Source organism: Carassius gibelio, chromosome A18, assembly GCF_023724105.1.
Source record: "Carassius gibelio isolate Cgi1373 ecotype wild population from Czech Republic chromosome A18, carGib1.2-hapl.c, whole genome shotgun sequence".
NCBI lineage: Eukaryota > Metazoa > Chordata > Actinopteri > Cypriniformes > Cyprinidae > Carassius > Carassius gibelio.
In genome coordinates, this window is record NC_068388.1 from 27,047,060 (window position 1) to 27,069,515 (window position 22,456).

General features: G+C 36.7%; 1 protein-coding gene across 1 annotated transcript in view; it reads left to right on the forward strand.

Moving 5' to 3' along the window:
- gse1b (Gse1 coiled-coil protein b) overlaps positions 1–22,456 on the forward strand; it is a 195,772-nt gene that overhangs the window by 49,914 nt on the left and 123,402 nt on the right. The window contains exon 2 of the mRNA XM_052530743.1: positions 6,109–6,286. Coding sequence (XP_052386703.1) covers positions 6,109–6,286 — 178 coding nt within the window. The remainder of the gene's footprint in view (positions 1–6,108; positions 6,287–22,456) is intronic.

Sequence of the window (22,456 nt, forward strand, 5' to 3'; positions counted from 1 at the left end):
TTGTCTATGAACAACTTTACTGATGTATACTTTTATGAATCCTTATTTGCAGAATTCATGGAATTGAATTGGTTAATACTATTGTAATTATGATCATTGAGAATTTTGTTTTATGGGGGCAATCATGGCCTAATGTTTATAGATTCGATCAAAGGTTTTAGGTTTGATTCCGGCAGGGATTGTATTTGGGGGGAGTAAATGCACAGCACTCTTTTCTACCTTCAATATACCATGACCGAGGTGAGACCTTGAGCAAGGTACCAAAGCCCCAACTGGTCCCTGAGTGCCACTGCAAAAATGGCTCACTACTCACTGCTGTGAATTTGTGGGTTAAATGCACAAATTCTGAGTGTGGGACACCATCCACTGACTTTTTAGTTTAAAATTATTGTATTAATGTATATGTAAACTAATTACATAAATTGATAAAAATACCCTTTTTATTATATAACCATTTTTTTTTTTTAGAATATAAAATATGAATGCTTTTTGTGAGGAACAGACCCAAATTCAAGCATTTATTAAACATTCTCCATTCTCAGTAGCAACCGTAATCATCACATTTCACACTAGTTACAAAGTTAATTTGATGCTTCAAGAAAATTTTACATAAGTGAGTGCTCAAATGTTTATTGCTCATCATGCCACAAATATGTATGTATTTTAAAGTTATATGCATGCCTTTCACGGAGTGGATCTAAACTCTAGTCAAGTACACCGGAACCATCTAATTAAGGTGTTCATGGTTTTTCCACAGTCACTAGACAGTTTCAACAGACATTTATATGTATATATTTTATTAGATAAAAGTTGAACTTTGGAATGCAACAAAGCTCACATGAGCTTGTCTTTCATGTTTCCTACATTCATGGAAATACCGAAAGACTGCAACAGCCTCAGAAGGCCTTTGCGATGTATTTTGAAATATGAGTTACGTTTTATATGTGTAACAAAATGAGGTTATTGTTTAATATTCTCACTGCACTGCTGTAGTTGCCAGAGCAAAATGCCTGCTTAAAAAAGAGATTAAATCCTTCAGATTCTATTAAATAGGCTATCACTTTTATCTAAGTTAATTTATGCCAGCCTTTTGACTAGTGAGCAATGTTCCCTATAAGCTGCGCACGAGCCATGCACAAGCAAAAAATGAGTAAATGCTACTCAGTAAATGTGAAATAATTCCAATTCTCAGGAAAACCGCTATAGAGTTGTTTTCACTATAGAGTTAGCGATTCACAGGTTGAGGTGCTGTAGAAATCAAATACTTTAATTGTTGTGGATAAAATAGCTCAACACGAAAGCCAACGCAAACGCAATTCCATGTGATATAAAACTTCATCATGTTTGAAAGTAGAGTGGCTTGATAATGTGGTGGAAATAGCAGATGATGGACACGAAATGGAAACAAAACTCAGTCACACACAGGTAATAGTGTGCAAACTCTACCACTCTAAACTCTACTTAGATAAGTATATAAGAAATAAAATGTTCAAGTTATTTTTAATATTTAGCTTACAGATCTCAGTATAAATGCTTCACTTTGTGTTCAATTCGATTCTGTTCTGTTTTATTCTGTCATTTAAAAAGCTTCAGTTTGTATATTATATTATATTATATTATAAACATAATAAATAACTGACCTCAAAAAAGGGAATTAATGAGCAATATCTGCTTCATTTTTATTCATATTATATTATAAAGAAAAAAAAGTTTGAAAAAAGCTACTCACTTTTTTTGTGTGTGCGCTGAATAGGTCTGGTATAAAGAATGTGTTGCTCAGGTGGCCGAAATGTGGTAAATCAAGTGTTTACCTATTTATTTATACCCATTGTTTTGCCATGATTGCCAAAATTAGAGGTTGCATCTTAAAACTTGATGGGACATCAAATAACCTGAACTCAAAACAGTCTTTCTGTTGATGCGACAAGAATGTATTCTATGCATAAACAAATACTGTATTCACATAACTTTAAGTACTACCCTAAATTTACTGCATGTAAAAATTATTTACTGGCATTCTGGCAACTTCTGATCATAACTCCCACTACAATTAAATAAGATATATAAGTTCATCCGTACTCACACTTTGTCAGCACAGTTTGACTTTGAAGGAGTGTGGAATCATGGATGAGGAAGCACATTGTGTCCCATATAGTTTATTTGCTGTGTACCAATAATTGAAGTTATTGCCATTGACAGGCGAAATATAAAATATCCTATATAAATATATAAATATCCATAGATGACATCATAGGTCATTTAGCATATTCATTATGTCATTACGTGCATTGAATTCTACCTTGTGTCAGCCCTTTATTTAGTTTGCTTCTCTGCTACTCTCTGTGCTCACACAATGTATTTTAATACAGCCAAATTGCAATAAAACCTTTTACATATTCTGTTTGTTGCCAGACAGTATGAATTTGTGACTGAAATGTGGCCATTGTTAAACCAGCAGTAGCATAAGACATTGCTGCGATTTTTGTATATATTCAGAAATTTATCACTCAGGTTTATCTAAGAACTCACTTTAGCAGCACTCCCCTTTTCCAAGAAGGGTCGCCTATGAGTGTGCTACTTTGAGCTTCGAGTTCTCCTCTCATATGAGACTGGGTTCTCTGTTTTTTCCCCAGAGCGCTCCAGTATTTTTCCACAGATCGAGTTGATGAATCTCAAACATACTTTTTTGAGATGCACCATTCCATCTATGAGCTGCTCTGTCAGAGTGCCATGAGAGCACCACCTTAGAACTGTATTTTAAAATCCATGCTATGGTAAGTGTGCATGTGAAGTATTTGCACACTTTCTGAAATTCACACTGTGGTAAGTTTGCACGCTAGTATTCTGCGTTCTTTCTAAAATCCTATATGGTGAGGTCTTCGTGCCCTTTCTTGAGTTGGTAAAAGCCCCATTCATCTTGGGCACCACTCCACCTATGTATCCTCAGATACCTATCTAAACAGGGTATTGGTCCTAAAGATCTGTTGAGACAGCTCTTTCAGCAAGCTTATGCGAAAGCTAGCGGTAACTGCTGTGTGACTGGCAAGACTTAGTATGAAATGCTAGGTTCTTAGCCGTATCCCTTTTAAAGGAATTTTTCTTGATTCCAAGCCTTCAGCTCTACCCCTGGCCAAGGCCCTAAGAATTAAGTTGGCTATTTAGCTTAGGCCTTTGGCTGTAAGGTGTACTGTCACAGACAGCCGTCGAAACGTCCCAGGGGCAACTCCCTTGGAAATGGTAGAGTTGGTACTTAGTGTTCGCCATGATTCTGGCCTGCACTCCCTTCAGCATGGCAGCGTGGGTATAATGTTCCCCATAGTGCCCCCTAGAGGACGCAGTTCAAAGTTCCCTTGAAAAGGAATGTCTCAGGTAATGAATGTAACCATGGTTGGGAACGAGACACTGCATAGCGCCCCCTAGAGGACATTCGTAACCTGAGACGTTCTATTGTTTTCCATCTGCCAGATTACTTTTCACCAATAGAATCCATCAAACCCAGTAGACACCATTATAGTTTACATTAAAGCATTATATCACCCAAAAATTAGCCCATAAATTACACACCCTCAAGTAATCCTAGGTGTATATTACTTTCTTCTTTCAGATGAATTCAGTCAGAGTTGTATTAAAAATGGTCTTTGATCTTTCAAGTTGTAATGCCACTCAGTGGGTGTTGCAGTTCTTAAGTCCTAAAGAAGTTAAATAAAAAGTGCTCATCCATAAAAATAAAAATAAAAGTAAAATGGACCGATGCAGTGCAACACCCATTCAGTGGCATCAAACAGCTTGATAGATCAAAGACAATTTTTTTAATAACTCTGACTGGATTCGTATGAAAGAAGAAAGTCATATACACCTAGGATGACTTCAAGGTGAGTAATTTATGGGTGAACTAACCCTTTAACATTACCTTTTCTGTTTGGTGTTTTTAGTTTCAAAGACAAATTAATCTCATATTACATAAGTTTTCTTTAGTATTTGCCTAACTATCGATCTGACCCTGTAGATGCCATAATCACACATTCTCTCTCTCAGTGTTTCGGTTGACTAGAGCAGTGCTGATTGGGGAGAACAGAGTTGCACTTACTGTTTTTGTTAGTAAGGCTGCCACTCAAGGCTGGCAATCATTCATATGCTCTGGAACAGAGCAATATGATGTCCACATCACAGGCTTTTTGATAAACAAAACCGCAAAGTCTCAAATTGTGTCTGAGATTTGGATTAATCGCACAGTCCTAACAGACACAAACACTAACTCAGACAGGGGAACTGTTCACTTGTCATGCAGCATTCAGATTGCCAAATTCTGAATATTTTTTTATATATTTTAATATAAAATTATATAAAATTAGTGATTTGCTCTTTTTATTAATTCGGAATGAATCAGTATATATTTTTATACAGTCCGGTTGAGGCGACTGGTATAGTGGTCTGTTGGCGTCTTCCTGTGGTCCTGTTTGGTTTCTGCAGCTTTTCTTGTAGTTATTTAGATATGTAGAGAAAATGCTATCTAACCAAATGTAATAAAAAAAAAAAAAAAAAAATATATATATATATATATATATATATATATATATATATATATATATATATATATATATATATATATCCTCACATTTTTTTTTTGCCGTTTCACTGTATACATAAATTGTGGATTATGAAAAAAAAAAAAAAAAAAACACCGGCCTAATATGTTCACCCTCCATGGTTTTAGTAAGAACTCTAACTACTGCATTTTGGACTAACTGGAGTTTATTAAACTAGCAGAGCAACCACCCAATAAAACATCAAAATAATGTAACCTTGAAGTCATAAATGCATGAATTAATTTTTCCGCATTTGACATTGAGAGCATAATTTAGATATATTTTTAAGATGAAAAAATTTGGTTTTACAAATGCTAGAATCATGGTTTTCAAAAGAAATATTGCTATCAAATAGCACACATAGGTTGCTAAATTATGATGAAGACATAACAGAGCAGCCATCAAGTGTTAGACAGTGTTCAAGGTATTACATGTATAGATTTTGGTCCAATACTTTTTTCAGAATTTAGCAGTAGGAAATTTTAGGAAAAAATAGGAAAGCAGCTATGCATTCGTTAGTTTTGCGAATATTTATGTTTCATCTGTCCGTGAAGAAATATAGAGCTGAGTATCATCAGCATACCAGTGAAAGCTAACACCATGTATTTTGATGATATCTCCCAAGGTAACATGCAAAGCATGAAAAGCAATGGTCCTAGTACTGAGCCTTGTGGTACTCCATACTGTACTTGTGATTGATATGCTACAGTAACTCGTCAATCATTAAGTCTCCTGAGCTTAGGTAGAGCAACCAGTGAACAATACATTTTTCCTCTGGGACCCAGTTTCCTCACTTCCTCAACATCTCACCTTCCTTTTGTGGTCAGAGAGCATATCATCAGTGTTCACCTACTGGTGCTGTTCAAAATCTCCTTTTCCTCTGTCTCGCTTGTTCATCTGATGGATCTATGAGCAATCTGTCTCACATCTGGGCACTGTCACTTGAAAAGTGAGACTTTCATCCTTCCCCAGAAATCAAAGTAAAGACAGCTGCTAAAAACAGTAGCACAGCTGACAGGGCCTATTAGCTCTGGCAGCGTGTAGTCAGCACTCTGCCTGCTGAGGAGACGTTTCATCATGTGGCTATCAACACACTGTTTGAAAGTTTATATAGCAGTCTTACACAATCAGAGCATGTTTTCTTCACAGCACTGATCTTTACCTATTTGCAAGCACAAATAGAATCTGTTTTAAAGTTTTATTAAATATTGGAAAAAAGTATTAACTTTACCATGGTAGAATGTGTTCAATGGAACTGAGGGAATTTTAATCTTGTTGTTAGCTAAAATGATAAATATGAAGGAAATTTGATTTTCCATTTAATGACCCATTTTACCATAGCCACCAAAAAGTGGGGACAACTGAACCTGTACAACCTGTATAATCCTAAGAGTCAAAAATATGGTTGAAATGTGTCATGAAAAACTAAGGTCTATGAACAAGAAACCTTGATTAATATTATAAGTGTTACAAAAGTGTACAAAACTGTGTTTTAAGCATGAATTTAACATCTTTATTTCAGGAATTGGTGATGGAGGAGTCAGCCAGCAGCAGTAAGGATGCAGAGGCCAGACCACCAGTGGTCACTGTGGCAGAAGTGTCAGAGCAAGACCACACTACATCATTTGAAACCAGAATAACCTCTGGCACCTCACCCCTGTGCAGCCTGAAAGTGGAAAAGGCAGATATATCAGTGCCTGGTGAGTGTTATTGAGTCCAAACTTGTCTTACCTCTTCCTTCCGTGACTCCCTTCCCTTCTTGCAAGATATAGATGTGTGTCTACTTGAACTTATTTCTTGGAGGATGTGTTGCTGGCAGTGGGGAAACAAATTGGTTTTGAAAACAACCTTAGCATTGAGGATGTGTAAAGCAGAGACTTTCTGATAAATATAAACAATTCGTATTTTTTTTTTTAAAGTATCCTATATGTTAGATAACTCATTGGATAAAGCTAGATGATTTTCATGATTTATGCTACAACTGGCAGTATGAAGTGTTCTGAATGTTGGACATAAACAAATTATTATTTGTCACAAGCAAGGCTCAAGCAAGCATTAATGTGATGTTAACAATGCAACTCAAGATGTAGGCAAATAGTCTGGCCAGGTAATTAAGGCTGTAAAAAAAATTATTGTGAGTTTGGTAAAACACCCCATGACTGGATAATTGGGAAAAGTATGTAATAATTAAGCACATAATTTATCAATGTGACAAAATTAACAGTGTAGTACTATAATGGCTAGCGATTAGAACTGTACAGAAAACTTTAAAATAGATATAAATGGAGAAGAGCCTAATTTTTAGTTAGGTGTGGTACTTCCTGTATATCATGGGATTGTGAATGAACTAGGGCCGGGACTCGATTAAAAAAAAAAAATCTAATTAATTAGAGGCTTTGTAATTAATTAATCGAAATTAATCGCATTTTAATCGCAGATAAATATTTGACCAGAGAACACTGAGAAGTAATTTTTTTTCACATGGATTTATAGTATACCATTGAATAATGACTGAATACATAAGCTTAAGCAACAAAATATTGTTTATTTTGTTCAACCAAGTCTAGCAGACCAGTGCAATTTTTGCCATGAAGTGTAGCAATAGCATATTTAGAAACAATTTAGAAATAGTACATTTCAGAAATTGAGGAAGCTTATAGGTGCTGGAACCTTCTGTAAAGTGTGTGTTTTTTTTTTAAGTAATACACAATACTGTCAATTACATTGAGAACATTGGAAACACTGACTATTAGAAAACATCTCTCTGTTGCTTAAGAGGCCATAACATACTAAGTCCAACTCTCAATAACCTTGGCCAAAACAATAAAGACAATTAATAATAATAATACATAGTTCAACATAAAGTGTAAAGTCCACGCTAGCTGCTATATGTTTTGCGTTGAGGTGATACATGATGTGCTATTGTGATATGCGAACGCTAGTTGGTGCTTCAGTATCGGTCCGCCGAAACTCATCAAGTGAGAAACGTTCCGCGGTGCAAAAATAAGTTATAGAAAATGCGGGAATTTTTTTTTCTGTAATTAATTAATTTTAGTTAACGCGTTATTTTTTGTGTAATTAATTAATCTCAATTAACGCGTTAAAGTCCCGGCCCTAGAATGAACTAATGCATGGAGAAACTGTTATAATCTTTTACAACAGTAGCTATTAATGGATCAAGGGGCGCTTTTCCATTACAAGTACCAGCTTGACTTGTCTCGGCTTGCTTTTTGCTCCATTTTCTATTGGAGATAGTGCCTCCACAATAATACCTGGTCGTCATAGCGACGCCGCAGGAAATCGCAGGAGATCTTCTACGCAACCCACACACACAGGACAATGGAGGAAATAGAGTGTATGCTGTTTTTTGATCCTCGGGATGTGGCTGTTTCTCACAGCAAGAAGACAAATGTTGTTTCAGGAGAGGCTGAGGGCAGCAAAACTATTTAAAAATGGCGGGGTTATTCAGGATACTCCGTCTGGCGCGTGCAATGATAACGCAGTGACTAGTGACGATTCTCTCTGACCAGTCAGCAGTTTGCCTTGTTGTCATGTCACATTTTAGTATTATCTCAGCTCACCCAGAACCTTGTTGGAGGTAATACAAAAAAATTCTGGAAGCAGGTACAGGTACAACTTTAACGCAGTGGAAAACCAAACAAAGGCGAGGCGAGGCGAGCTGGTACTGTGTTGTGGAAAAGCGCCAAAAGTGGATCATATAGATCAAAGACCAGATCAGTTTATGGGTTCTTGAGGAGCAGGACTGGTGACCCCTGGGGTAATGGGTTTGAAAAAAGAGTGATATTGCTATTATTCTTTTATTTATAAATCAATGCAAAATCGGAAAATGACAAATATTTGATTTAGAAAAAAACAATTGTGAAACGAAAAGCATTTGTATTTAGCTACTTTTTGCTGCTTTTTGATATATTTGTGCACACTCTGACTCGCACTCTGGTGGTTAAGTGTCCTGAGTGTTAACAGGGCAAAGATGAACTGATCAAATGTATTTATGTATAAAATCTCTTGTCTATTCTCATAATCTGTATACATAATCTGTCTCTTTCTCGAACTGTCTCTCTCTCTCTCTCTATTATTTTTTTTTGCCATTGTCTTATTTTAGAGTATTGGGGCTGACATATCTGGAATTTAGTTGGATGAGGTTCTGTCCTCTCTGGATCAGCAGAAAATTGTGCCACCCACTCCCCTGAAGCATCTTTACTCTTGTCTACACTTAAAATGACATTAAGGGCATTCATGTATTATTTAAACCACACATTTCAACAGCTTCTGTTCAAACAGCCTGAGAGGTCCGTGCATATGTGTGCTGCTGAGATGGGTTTCTTCTTTCACAGTCTAACTGTTCAAGTGTTGGCCTGTTCCTCTGAAAAAAAAAAACTTGGCTGTATGTCACGTCACCTCACCCTCACCTCGATGCAAAATGTGTGCTTGACATTTTCCTTTCAGTGTAAGTGAATCAATTGATCAGCAACACGTTATTTTTAGATCATGACGCCATTACTCCACCAAAGAGAGATGGTGAGCAAACTTGCTTTTTGTAGAGAGTCTCATTTGATCAAGTTTAAACATCTAGAAATGTGTGGTTACACTGCTGTAACTGTGTGTCTAAACATACAGCAATGACTGGTCAAATCCCATATTCTGACTACATGTACTAAACATAAACATGACCAAGGCAGAGGGGTCCAGAACGACTTGGACTCCGGGTTTTAGGAGATTGATGTCTGGGATAAAGGCTCTAGAACAAATCATATTCTTTGCAGCTCATGCAGCACTTTGACAGTATAATAGAGGAGCACACTGCAGGAGGAGAGGAGGAGGCCAGTTTCACACAGGAAGTAGAGAGAGGGAGGGGGAAGAATGAGTTTGTGTCTATCTAAGATGTGTTTGACCACAGTCCTGTGAATCAGCACACACACAAACTGTCCGATTGTGTCAGAGACTATACTGGCTTTGGCCACAGTCTTGAGGCATTTTATTATACTATATATATATATTATACTATATTATAATGTCCCGAACAACATGTAGGACATAACATCGCTGCTTTTTTTGGAAAAATTCAGTGAAAAGAGATAAGACAATCTAAGTATATATAAGTGTTAAACAGGCCTGCGACATCAACCTGCGAATGCAGACACGATGGCTAGATTGTGTTTACATTACACTGAGATCAGATCAAAATGTGTCCTCGACTACCTCTGGATCAGGACACGCTGATCGAATAACATTCCGATACAAAAGACGTTTACACCTGTCTTTTCAATGTGTATGTAGAAAACATCCAGATACAGGTCGCATATTAATGCTGAGTGTAAACGAAAGCCTATGGTAAAATTCTGTCTGCCCAATTTCTTTTACAGTTCTCTAGACATGGTTCTTGTGAAAATGCAAATACATACATTATGTTTGACTTGTTATTTGCTGTATTTTATTGGTTGTCATTCTATAAGAGGCAACAATCTGGCAGCTAAAAAGCAGGCAACTAAAGCAGCCATTTCTAATGCAACTTGTTCAAGTGCCATACAAATTTGCTACTGTTTTAGGAAACGTGGAAAGTTTTCTGTTATGGTTTAGTATGTGTGTTTGTGTCATTGTTTATGGCATTACTCAAAGAAGTGGGTGTTAAATTCTTTTGAATGTTTATTTGTGGGCACTGAAATGGAAGAACCCACTCAGAAACAACACAAACTCGATCAACTGGTTACTGAGAGGTGTTTTATTTTAGAGCTTCAATATGTGAAATTTCAGCACAGCAAAAAAGAGTTTTCATACTGGTCTTAATCTTCATAGTGATCTAATCTTAATCTCGAATGGGGTCATGAATTGAAGTTGATCTAGAAATACTAGCTGTCATTCTTCTAAAAAACACTCTGTAAGCTTCAGAACTCAGCTTTTATTGAAACCAAGCTGCAAAAAACAGCTCGTTTTGTATTTTATCTCAGTATGATGTAATAGTGTGATGAAAGACTGCCTCTGCAATGCCTACTTTTACATCATTCATGTAGTAGGAGGTGAGTAAATATAAGAGAGAGGCAAAAAGAAGATTACTCAAGCAACAAAACAATAGTGATGCCTCAGAGAGTTAAACGATTTGCAGGTTCAAGATGTTGAAAAACTTAGCATTTTGCATTTTTTTTTATGAGTGTTCCCCGGCTGTCCGGTGTAGACACGGTGTAACATTAGGAAAGAATGTTCCAGACCATGTCAGTGAGACGCTGTTCAGTTGTTCACTTCATTTTACTGATGACTCATTAAAAAAAGACAGTTTGATGCAGCCTTTTCAGCGAAAAAAATTAAATTAAATAAAAAGATAACTGTAGTAGATCTGCAACACAAAGGCATAAAAATGTTTTAACCATGTGTGACCATTGATTTGTCTGTTACATATCAAGATGCATTTACATGAGATCAATATTTAAAGGTGAGTTTAAATCAATATTTGAACAATATTTGTATGTGAGTTTAAATTAGATTAAAGGGGTCATATGATGCTTTTTAAAAGATCATTATTTTGTGTATTTGGTGTAACAGAATATGTTGACATGCTTTAATGTAAAAAAAAACATTATTTTTCAAATACTGTACATTATTGTAGGTCTTCTATGCCCCGCTTCTCTCAAACGCATAATTTTCTACGAAGTCTCTCCTTCCAAAAAGAGCAATCTGCACTGAAAATAAATAAAGACTGTTAAATTATGTTAAATTAAGTTTTACCACCAGTTCAAGCCCGAAAGGGGAACAGAATGGAGTGAAAAACACAGTGATGAAGCTTGTATGGGTTTGGAGTACACAAGCCATGGACAGTGCGCAAAACTCCACATTTGAACATTCAATAACAAGTACTTTAATAACAAAACATACTTACAGTAGCTAATTCAGAAGTGCCAGATTGTCATAGCAAAGTCACAATTAGTCCCAACTTAGTCACAACTCCTCCCCTAGGTTCATGAAACAGTTGTCCATAAAATGCATAGCTCTTCTGTTGTAAAAAATCGTAAAGATTCCTAAAATGCATCTACTTTCGAAAAATTAAATAAAGTGCTTTTTCTTTCGCCTAGATACACACAGCATCTCGCTGACATGGCTGCTTCATCACTAACTGTGGTTACTGAAACCACGCCTTCATTCTTTGCGTGAACATTTGTGCAGCATTATGCAAATATTTCCAAATAGTGATGTACACACGAGGGGGCATATTTGAATGAGGTTTTAGGAGGGGCGTGGCCGAGTCTTCACTTTAATAAAGACTATTTCTTTGGATTTGAGACATTGTTTTTTTTTTTTTTTTATATGGATATTTTTCTAAAATGCTACACCTGTTGAGTGCCATGAAACAGTTTCAAAGATCAAAGACAATTTTTTTATATAACTCCGACTGGTTTCGTCGGAAAGAAGAAAGTCATATAGACCTAGGATGCCTCGGGGAAGAGTAAAATTCACCCTAATTTTCATTTTTGGGTGAACTAAACCTTTAACTTCAAGCAGAAAGAGCATATATTGAGGGCTGCTAGAGCTAAGGGAACCATCAAGTATGAAGATCACAACCTCCATTTTTTTCCCTGATCTATCTGCTGAGGTTCACAGAAAGCAGAGAAACTATGATGCAGTTTGTCAAAAGCTACGTGACAAGGGGAATTAATCCGCACAGGATCATCTTTCCAGCTTTGCTGCTTCTCACGCACAGAGAATGTACCGTGACACTGAACAGTCCAGAAGAGGTGGAAAAGTTACATGTAACACAAAGATGGCAAATCATTTGTAATATTTCAACTGTAGGTAGTGAGATCTCTCAAGGACTGAACATATCTTGGATGGGATGTTTCTTTTTATTAAGCTGTTTATTCATTCAATTTATGTTAGCACCTCGAAGCGCCTTATTCACGCAACAAGTTACTTCGTTCATATGGAATAATAGACAACCTAGACTTAGACTAGCTCTCAATACCAGTCTTATAATAGAAGTGGGCTTCAGTGTTCAAATTTCCAATGGTATTATTGGGCAGATAAATTGAGATTTATTTATTTCTCTCTCTCTCCCTCTATCTCTCTCTTTCTCTTTTTCCAAAGTCCCATCTACATGGTTTGAATAGGGGAAAAGTTCAATTAATTCAGGCTTATCTCTGGAAACATATCTATATTACTTAGACTGCAGTATTAAGGAAAATTAAAGAAAATTTTATGAATCCAATAGTTTTAAACATGGTAAGGGTGTGGCATTAAACACAGAGATATCTGAGTATTTTGTATTCTAATTCATGTTATCATTAATGCTGCCCTTTATGGGGAAATCCTAAATTCTTTCTGAGGAGAATGGTTGTGGGCTTCAAATTATGAGCAGAGAGAGGTATTAGATATATAAAGGATGTGTATTTGGAAGAAAGAATATTGTCCTTTCAAGAAGTGATTACTAAATTTGACATAGAAACCATTTAATTGCAAATAGCAGTTTTATGTCATTCCAGAAGTTATCTATATACCACCCTTATCTAGTTTAGAAAAGGAAATCACCAAAAACATGTACTGTATAATAAAGGTCTGATTTAACTTTTGTATGATTTTTTTAGAAGGATCTCAGGAGTGTGTATACTCTTGATTAGAAACATGGATGAAGGATATCATTGAGCACATTTCAATAAATGATTAGAGAGAGGGCTGTAGAGATGTTCAGACACAAACTCTTAACACAAGATTTAAATTTCTACAATATAAATGGCTAATGCGAGTTTAAATAAATCCAGTATTTCTAAATAAATTAAATGAGGATATTAAAGACATCTGTCCTAAATGGAACAACCCATATGACAAACTCAAAAGTCATAAGCATCTGATTTATATTTGGAAGCACAATCAATATAAGATTAAATATTGTATAATACCACATGCAAGCATAAATGATCATCAGTAATGTAACAGCATCCAGTCTCAGCACAACCTCAGTGTATTTGGACTGTGCAAATAAAAACCTTGCTACACAACGCCTGGGCCTTTCCTCAGGAAGAGTGAAAGATGGAGAAAGTAAACAAATGAAGGGGTGTGTGAAAGATGACTAGCTGTACTCTGACTGTTTCTCTACTCTTTGTCTGACATGAGATGAGAGCAGCTTAGGTTACATTGACAAAGTTGTGTGAGAGACAACGTGTCAAGAGCAAAGTGTGTCTGTTTCTCTGCATGTGTGTGATAAAAATGCCGCTGGAGTCATGAATACTCTTTTAGTCTCTTGGCAGTGCTGTGGTTGGTGGAATGCCAAATCACTGCCTTCTTTTTCCACAGCTCATCTGGAGCAAAGTTAAGAAATAAGGCTAACTATGTGTGTGTGTGGTGGTATACGCTGTGGCCGGAGGATAGAGGAATTAAGCTGGAGACAGTGGCTTGGGCCAAACTCCAGTGCTATTAGTTTCTCTAGGACTGCTTAGATTCCCCTAACAGACACTATAGCATGTTTGTGTTTCTGTATTTGATTCAAACTGTGTTAGCAGAACTTTTAAGCCACAAGTCTGCTTTGTGGCAGCTCAGTGGCTCCTAAAGGGACCATGCTTGGACTGTACTTATTCCATATGTCGGTTGGACCTCTGCCATCCATGGTAACAAAATCCAGTCAGTGATGTTGGATGTGAGTGGAAACAACTCAGCTGGCCTTATTTTGTTTCACATTGAGTTGACATATGACCTTGCGGAGGTGTCTTAAGCAGGCGAAGATGAAATCAATCGCTCAGTGGGGGTGCTTCCAAAGGAGCCACAATGATTTGGGGAAATGGATTTGTTAATCAAAGTCTGCATGATTTCCATTGAATTTTGTGGTTTTCTCACTGCAGCCAACAGTAATTTATTTTGGCAAAGAGAGAGAGAGAGTGCAGTTTAAGCCATAAAGTAGTGTATAATTGAGAAATATCTGACCATACATTGTTATAATATTGCTAACTGGACAGATTAAACCATAAGCCTTTCTTCAGAAGGAAGGCTCTATCCATCTACTCTGGGGTGTCTGTCTTGTATTTCTCCCCACTGTCTTTATTTTTAGAGATAAACATGCCTGTGGTTTTCACTGAATACTACAAACCTTTTTTGAAAGAGGTATGGCATTGTATCTAAGGCCGAGTTATCAGTAAATGAGGATCTTATTTTTAGGATCTATGACCCTTTTTTTAAAAACACACTGCCAGAGGATGTTTGTTTGTAGCTTGTCCTCTACACCGCGTTTGAATCATCAGTGGCAAATTCTTTAAATATGAAAGTGTACTTACAGGCTGTGAGTCAGAAGCGCCAGACTGTCCTTGCAAAGTTGGAATTGCCCCGCTTTATAGAAACAACCTTTTTGCACAGACAGCAATGTTGGCTACTCTCCCAGGTTCAGGAAACATTTCTCCGTAAAATGCTCTGCACACATCTAAATATTTTGGTTGAACTGTTCTGGAGCAATGTTGTTAATACTTAACCACTGATTTCTAGATGTGTCCTCTTTTGGAAGGCCAAACAGTAGTTTCACTTTCACAATGAAACACTGCATCTCCACGACATGGCGGCAACAATACTATAGCGAGAATCAAAGTTAAGCCTTCTTTCTTTGCATGGACATTTGGGCGGTGTTATGCAAATCTTCCTACATAGTGACGTAGACATGTGGGGGCATATTTAAATGAGTCATTTTAGGGGGGAGGGGGGAGTCTTAACTTTTATAAAGAATATTTATTTGGGTTTGAGACTCTAGTCTTTGCAACTTTAGGGATCTTATCTATGCACAAACAGCTTGTAACACTCCAAAGAGAAAGGAAAACTTTATCGTGACCTAGTGGAGAGTTTGACTCCTAACCCTAAGGTTGTGGCTTCAAGTCTCGGGCTGGAAAAATCACGACTGAGGTGCCCTTGAGCAAGGTGAGGTGAGACTGAGGTGCCCCAACTGCTCCCCGAGCTCAGTGGTAGAGCATTGCGTTAGCAGGGCAAAAGGTTGTGGGTCCCAGGGTACATACATACTGGTAAAAAATGTATAGCCTAAAAGCACTGTAAGTCACTTTGAATAAAAGGTCTGCTAAATGCATTAATTTAATTAAAATTTAAGAACTGCATGTTTTTTATGTCAGGTATAAAATAAAAAGCAGGTCTACCTCAGTGCACAACTTGTGTTGTTTTTATTTTTATTTATTTTTGATTAACATGTCGATGTGCTGTGGGGGCATAGTCTAGAGTGCAGCTTGTTCCACGGTAGAAAACAGATTTCTGCAGTGTTGAGCATTGTAGTCAACAATATGACATATCTGTTGATTTCATGAACCCAATGGCCAATGAGAGGTGGTTAATCTACAATCCACTCACTTCCTCATAAAGCAGGAGTTTTGTTAAGAGTTTCGCTTGCGAATCCTCTCATTAAAACAAACAGAATGTACACACAGTGTAAATAAGAGATTAGTTGTGAAGTAGTGTAGAGCTTTTGAGATGAGTGATAGCTCTTTGTATGCTTTCAAATTGATTTAGCTTTTTTTACACGGTCAAAATTCTTACTTTCAGTTAAAGGTTAAATGTTCAATATGAGTATCCTAAGGTATGACACTATATATGATTGGATAGTTGGAAAAGGTACAGTTAAAATATTTCACTGACAAGAAAATGTAATTTGTGAGGGCAGTCTCAATAACATGTTTTAAAACAAAAATAATCCTTATATAATCACATGTAACTGTAAAAGTCATGGAAATTCATCATCCACTGGCTAGTCATGGTCTTTGTCCCTATTTTAGACCCAGTTCTTATATTCTTTATGAGGCAAAGAGCTGACACACAGCTGACAAAAACCTGGTCAGTTCATGATTCTCTCCTCTTTGAGTTCTGTTAAGTAGCTTTGCTGGTATTATTCCTATTGGGAATTTTAAAAGCATTTCTTTGTCATGTGCCCTGTATCTCCCCTGCCTTCGCACACTACACTTACACTCTCTTTGTGGGTCAGAGATGCTGGCTTCCTTGCCAACAGCATCTTTATTACACAGTTAACAGTCACAGCAGCAGTTATGCAGCTATTTATTCTGACATACCTGTAAAAAATAAAAATAAAAATAATAGTAGCAGCCATTCTCAAAACAGTGCAGTGTGCTACAACTTGATAGGAATGTGTGTAGTCTCTTTATCTTTTCATGCAAATATTTCCAGTTGTGCAGTAACCCCCCCCCCCCCCCCCCCCTTTATACCTAAAATTAAAGTTGTGCATTTTTGTTTTGTTTTGTTTCTGGAGTCAGTGAAAATAATTGTAAATTCTGGATAGAATTTCCTCCGAATATCCTCATAATTATGGCAGCTGGTGTGAAAGTGTTGGTCTACATTTACTTGGCTACAGTATGATCCAATATAGCTCTCTTTGTGCATCAGGTTCTGTCAATATCTAATTTTCACAGAAGTCAGAGTGTGATTGCTCATTCTGTACTTTCTCCTTAATTTACTGCCTTTTACTCAAATATTCTGTTGTTGCATAATCTCTCTTTAGGCCAAATATCATTGAAGTTTACTATGTTTTTGTGTTGTGTTGTTTCATCCCATAATTTAAATAATTTTGAGTTAAATTAAAATAAAATAAAAATGTTGAGTTGGAAAACACATTAAGACTTCTGTGTTTTATGTAAGACATACTCCTGAATGATCTGAAAATACGATTAGAGAAACTTTAGCTCTAAACATACCTAATATTTATTAGATTATCAAACCTTTTTCACACTGAAGCAGAAATATGCTTTCTATGGAAATGCACATACATTCAATAATGTACATACATGCAGTGTAAAGTTATTTTATGAATTAGGCCCACATTTTATTTCATTCCATTAAGTGCTACTGATCTTGTTTCGATGAGATTTACAAAGACTGAGAATTTTAAAAAGTAAAAAAAAAAAAGCCCTTCCCTACTCGTGTGACAAGGCTCTCACTGAAGAGGGTGAGATTTCATCAAAAACAGATGAGGCTCCCTCAGTCACAATCAAGTTGTTGTGAGTTGGCTAGTGAGACTCAAGGATTGAACCCAGCTTGCTAATTGAATAATACAGCTCAATAGCAGAAACGCAATAGACAGGCAAAAACTGAACAGCATATTAATATATTTTCTACAGTTTATATTTATGAAACTCTACAGGCATCACTGTAAGGGACAGGATGATGGTGTATTAATGTATTTTGTTTACATTTCCCTCATCACTAAAATTGACATTAAGGCTCCCCCGGCGCTGGTGCCTCGCAGAGCATCATCTGCATTAGGAGTGACATGATCTGGCCTGGTGGCTCCAGCCTGGCTAATGGGGGCCAGCTGGGAGAGAAGGATTATGTACAGCACAAGTAGCTCATTCTCTCAGCACACCTCTGTCTCTCTTTCTTCTCTTCAGTCACAATCCTCAATCTGTACAACTCTGCCTCCACTCTGCAGCCCCCTCCCACAATGACTCTAACAGCTCCAATTCCTGATTCAAACCCATTCAGTCTTGTGACAGTTCGTAACAATTCAACAATTTCGATTTGTTGCAAATTCATAGAAATTTGTCCCTCATTTGATTGTTTTCAGACAAACTGCCTTTGCTCTGGTTTCATACTTGCATTTTTATACAAATTGTACATTCATACAAATCACATGAATTTTTGTCCATTTTACCCATCTCTTATTTAGACCCTCCCACTCTGACTCAGTGCCCTCCCAGTCTTTAAATTAAATAGGCTCTGGTAGGCACTAGTATGTTCACCAGTGAGTTATCACTCACATTCTGTTAAGATTGTCATGATGGCCATGACATCTGTAATTAGTATTATTTTTTTTTTTAAATACTTGGGATTCAGTTGCTGTGGTGGTATGACTGTTCTGTTTAATTCATTAGAATGAGGGAAGGCAATTCCTACTAGTTTCAGAAGCATTACCTTGAGAGAGAGGTGCTGATATCAATAATATTTCTCACAACTGATCTGAAATGAATTCCTTTAAAGGTGCCATATGCAAAAATTTAGGTAAAAATATCCATAACATGACCTACACGCATCAAAAGAATGAGAAGAAATAAGGGCGATGATGTCATAAAAAAATGTCAAGTTATAGTGCTGCAGAGATATCAACCTTAATTAGCATTAGCATTACTAGCCCCGGCCCGACAGGTGTCGTAATACCAGTTTCGGCCATGGGAGGCGGTATGCGGGCAACATAACCACCAGCCAACCTGCAATACACGAATAACTCGCACGGCTTGTGGGTGTGTACTTGAACCTGTGTCAATCATGTGGAAAGTACAGCCCACTACTTTCAGTTCAGGGAAGAGAGAGAAATGATGTCTCAAGCCCTTGGCAAGAGACACCTACCACCACCACCCGCTACAGGGAAACAACCGCGCTCGGAATCACAAATCAAATCCGATAAGAAAAGGAGCCGACACAGAGTAAACATCAGCACTGCTTTCAATCGCTGGAGACAACTGATGGACCTTAAAGAAATGAGGCTCGACTCCGAACTTGCAACATTTCTAACAGTAAGTTAGATGCTGTTAGTATTTCGCTAGAAGTTTGTTTTATATGTTTGTGTAATTGTTTTCGGGAAGTTATAACATAGAAATGTATCGAAGGCTGTTCGATAAACGTGCTAATGTTAGCGATGGCTAACCGTAGCTGCATTTGATAATTAGCTAGCTATAACTTAACGTTACCCATTTTATTATATCATAACTAACCTGCTCTGTCTAGTATGTTGGTCTACGTGTCCTCTTTGCTTCCTGGTTTTTCTGTGCGTGAAAAAATTTATGTGTGGCGTGAAAGCAGGTGAAAAGAGTCAATTGCGTGTGTCTCACGCTGAATGCTTGAGAGTTGGCACATTATTTCCCAAGCAGAATAAAGGACAGGTTGATTATTGCTGTTTAGCGTTTGTATTAATCTATGATGTGTCCCTGTTTGCGTACAGGGACATATAAAATAAGTTAAAAGTGATACGTGGACCAAGGTGTCTGAGATTGTTCATTTTAAGTAAAGGATCCTAATATTTCGTCCACAACAATATTTAATGAGGTTAACTTATAACTCCTTGTGGTTAGTCGGCACGAGATCAACAAGCTTGTTTGCTTTGCGGCCGCTTTAAATACAAAATAAGCATTCGATCTACGTTAGAGCATCTGAGCGCTCACAAATCTTTCTGCAGCGTTGTGAGCAGAGCGGCATGAGCGATTTTTGACGCTCTCGACGCCGGCGGTGTGAACGCACAGTTAGGCTTCGGCTATGGCTGTAGCGTTGTTGTGAAGGTAGGGGCGGAGCATAGAGACTATGCCGTTTCTCGTTTGTTACTCTAGAGTAGACCAATTCACTTTATTGAGGCATACTGCCCCCATCTGGTATGGAATGTGGAGTATGACTTGATTTTTTTTTGCCAAACATTACAGATGGCACCTTTAATGCACTCTTTTTTTTTTTTTTTACACACACATCCTCTTGTGTCTCCTTTGATCTCTTTCTGAGCTCTTATAGATGTGTTTTAGCAAGCATTTTATTATAGGAGGTTTTATAGGGGGCTTATAGGAAATTAATGTTTATGGCTGTGGATTAACATTTCAGAAGAGGTGGTGTTTGGCAGCTGGTTCCCCCACTGAGGAAAAGAGAGGGTGACATTTCTGGAAAAAAAAAAAATCCTACAAAGTGACATTGTGATGAAACCACCAGGAGCCGCTCGTTCACTTTCAGTAAATTGAAGGAGGGAAAGTACACTTCTGTAATAGACTGGCGATCTGTCCAGGATGTTTCGTTACATTGGGATAGCCTCTAGCATTCCTGTGACCCTGCATAGAACAAATGGGTTGGAAAAGGGATGCATTGTTGGATGGCCGGAAGATACACTTGTACAGTAATTATATATTGAGGCATTTATGTTGACAGTAGTGAAGGCTGTCAAAGCATTAAACATAATGCAGATGGTAACAGGCTACAGCTTAATAATATCTTTGGTAAGTACATACTGTAGTACAGACTGAAAGTATACATTATTTTTAGCTAGAAAGAACTATACAATAGCATCCATTCATGTATTTTGTTACTCCGCAACCATCTCCACCATTAACAACAGACGTCTGATCCTACTTAAGCTGTTATTCTCAGTATTTCATTATTTCATCATGGTCAGTGTTGTTGTGTGCATTCAAATGTTAAAAGACATTTTTCAGCATTGAATGCACGCAAACTCATGTGAAAGTTGATATGTTGACGTTTCATGAAAGTTTACTCTGACCTCCCATCAGCTCTGCATTGATAATTTGACAATTTTATCATAAGCTTGGCAATGTCATAGAAGATGGCGGGCATTTACTGTAGAGAGTACATCAGTTTCTTCTACTCACCTGTTTTCTGTGCTCTCAGAGCTCTCTGACATCTCATTTATAACCCTTGCAGTGGAAATAAATGACAAAAACATGCGCTTTACTCTTCACCTTATTTTCATAATGGGGTGTTAAATTTGTGTGACATAGTAATACTGACATGCTTTATATGGAATTATCATGGTGAGTGTGAACTCCCTTTTTAGAGAGAGTGAGCTGTGTTCCAGCAGACATCAAAGTGCACAGATGTGTGAAGGCCAAGTCACATGAGAATGATATGAGGAAGATAAGATGAAATTTGATTTTGTGTGCATCATATTAACAATCACACTCATAACAATCACTGCAGTTATACCTCTAGATACTTTGTAATGTAATTCTGCTTAAGAAAATTATAAAATTATAATGAAAAACAAAAACAAAACAGTAACTGTGGCTGCCCGAAAGTCATTGTATAAAATATGGTGGCAAATTTTTAGGCACTACCAGACAAGATACCAGTTACCAGTTAGGACTGTGTGTGTGTGTGTGTTTGCAAGCATAAGAGAAAATTTAATGATATTATAGCATCATCCTGTATTCTGTCTCTGGTAAATGTTGCATGTCACCATGGAGATCTCATTATGGTGAGATGACTGACAGGAAATACATGGTCTGAGCTCTGAAAGTCACAACAGGACATAAAAATACAACATAATCGTAATAATAAAACTTTTACCAATGTGAGATCAAATTATAACCACTAACCCCTAAATATGAAATCTAATTCATCTGTTAAAGTCAATAAGTTATTTTTAATAATAACTATATACATATAAAACACTATATAAACAGTATACTAAATATATATATATATATATATATATATATATATATATATATATATATATATATATATATATATATATATATATATATATATATAGTTATACCTGTAGATACTTTGTAATGTAATTCTGTTTAACTAAACTATAATATTATTATGAAAAAATTCTAATGAAAAAAAAAAAAAAAAACTGTGGCTGCCCGAAAGTCACTGTAAAAAATATGGTGACAAATTTTTAGGCACTAATTTAGGCCCGGTTTCACTGACAGGGTTTAGCCTAAATCAGGATTAGTCCAGAGGTCAATTAGGGTATGTATTTTTTTAAATGTGCCTTAATCCACAAATACATCTGAGATTATTTGACAGATGCCAGATCTTCTAATCGTGATAACTAATCTACTGTATGGCTTATTTGGTTCTTCAAACTAATTTGCGTATTTAATTAAAATATCTGGATTAAGTTGTCGAAAATTACTGTGCATTCTCGTGTTCCTCATAAAGGTCAGATGTATTGATACTTGAAACCACAATAAGATATGCAGGGATTGGCTGGGGGCAAGCCTGCAACGGAATGACTTCATATAATTAAAAAAGTCACCTGACGAAAAATTTGATAATTTCTGGACTTTTATAAGGAAACAGCCAAGGAAACAAAAATACATACATGTTAAAATAGATCAAATAAATGTGCATAGTTTTTTTTTTACATTATTCCCAATTAT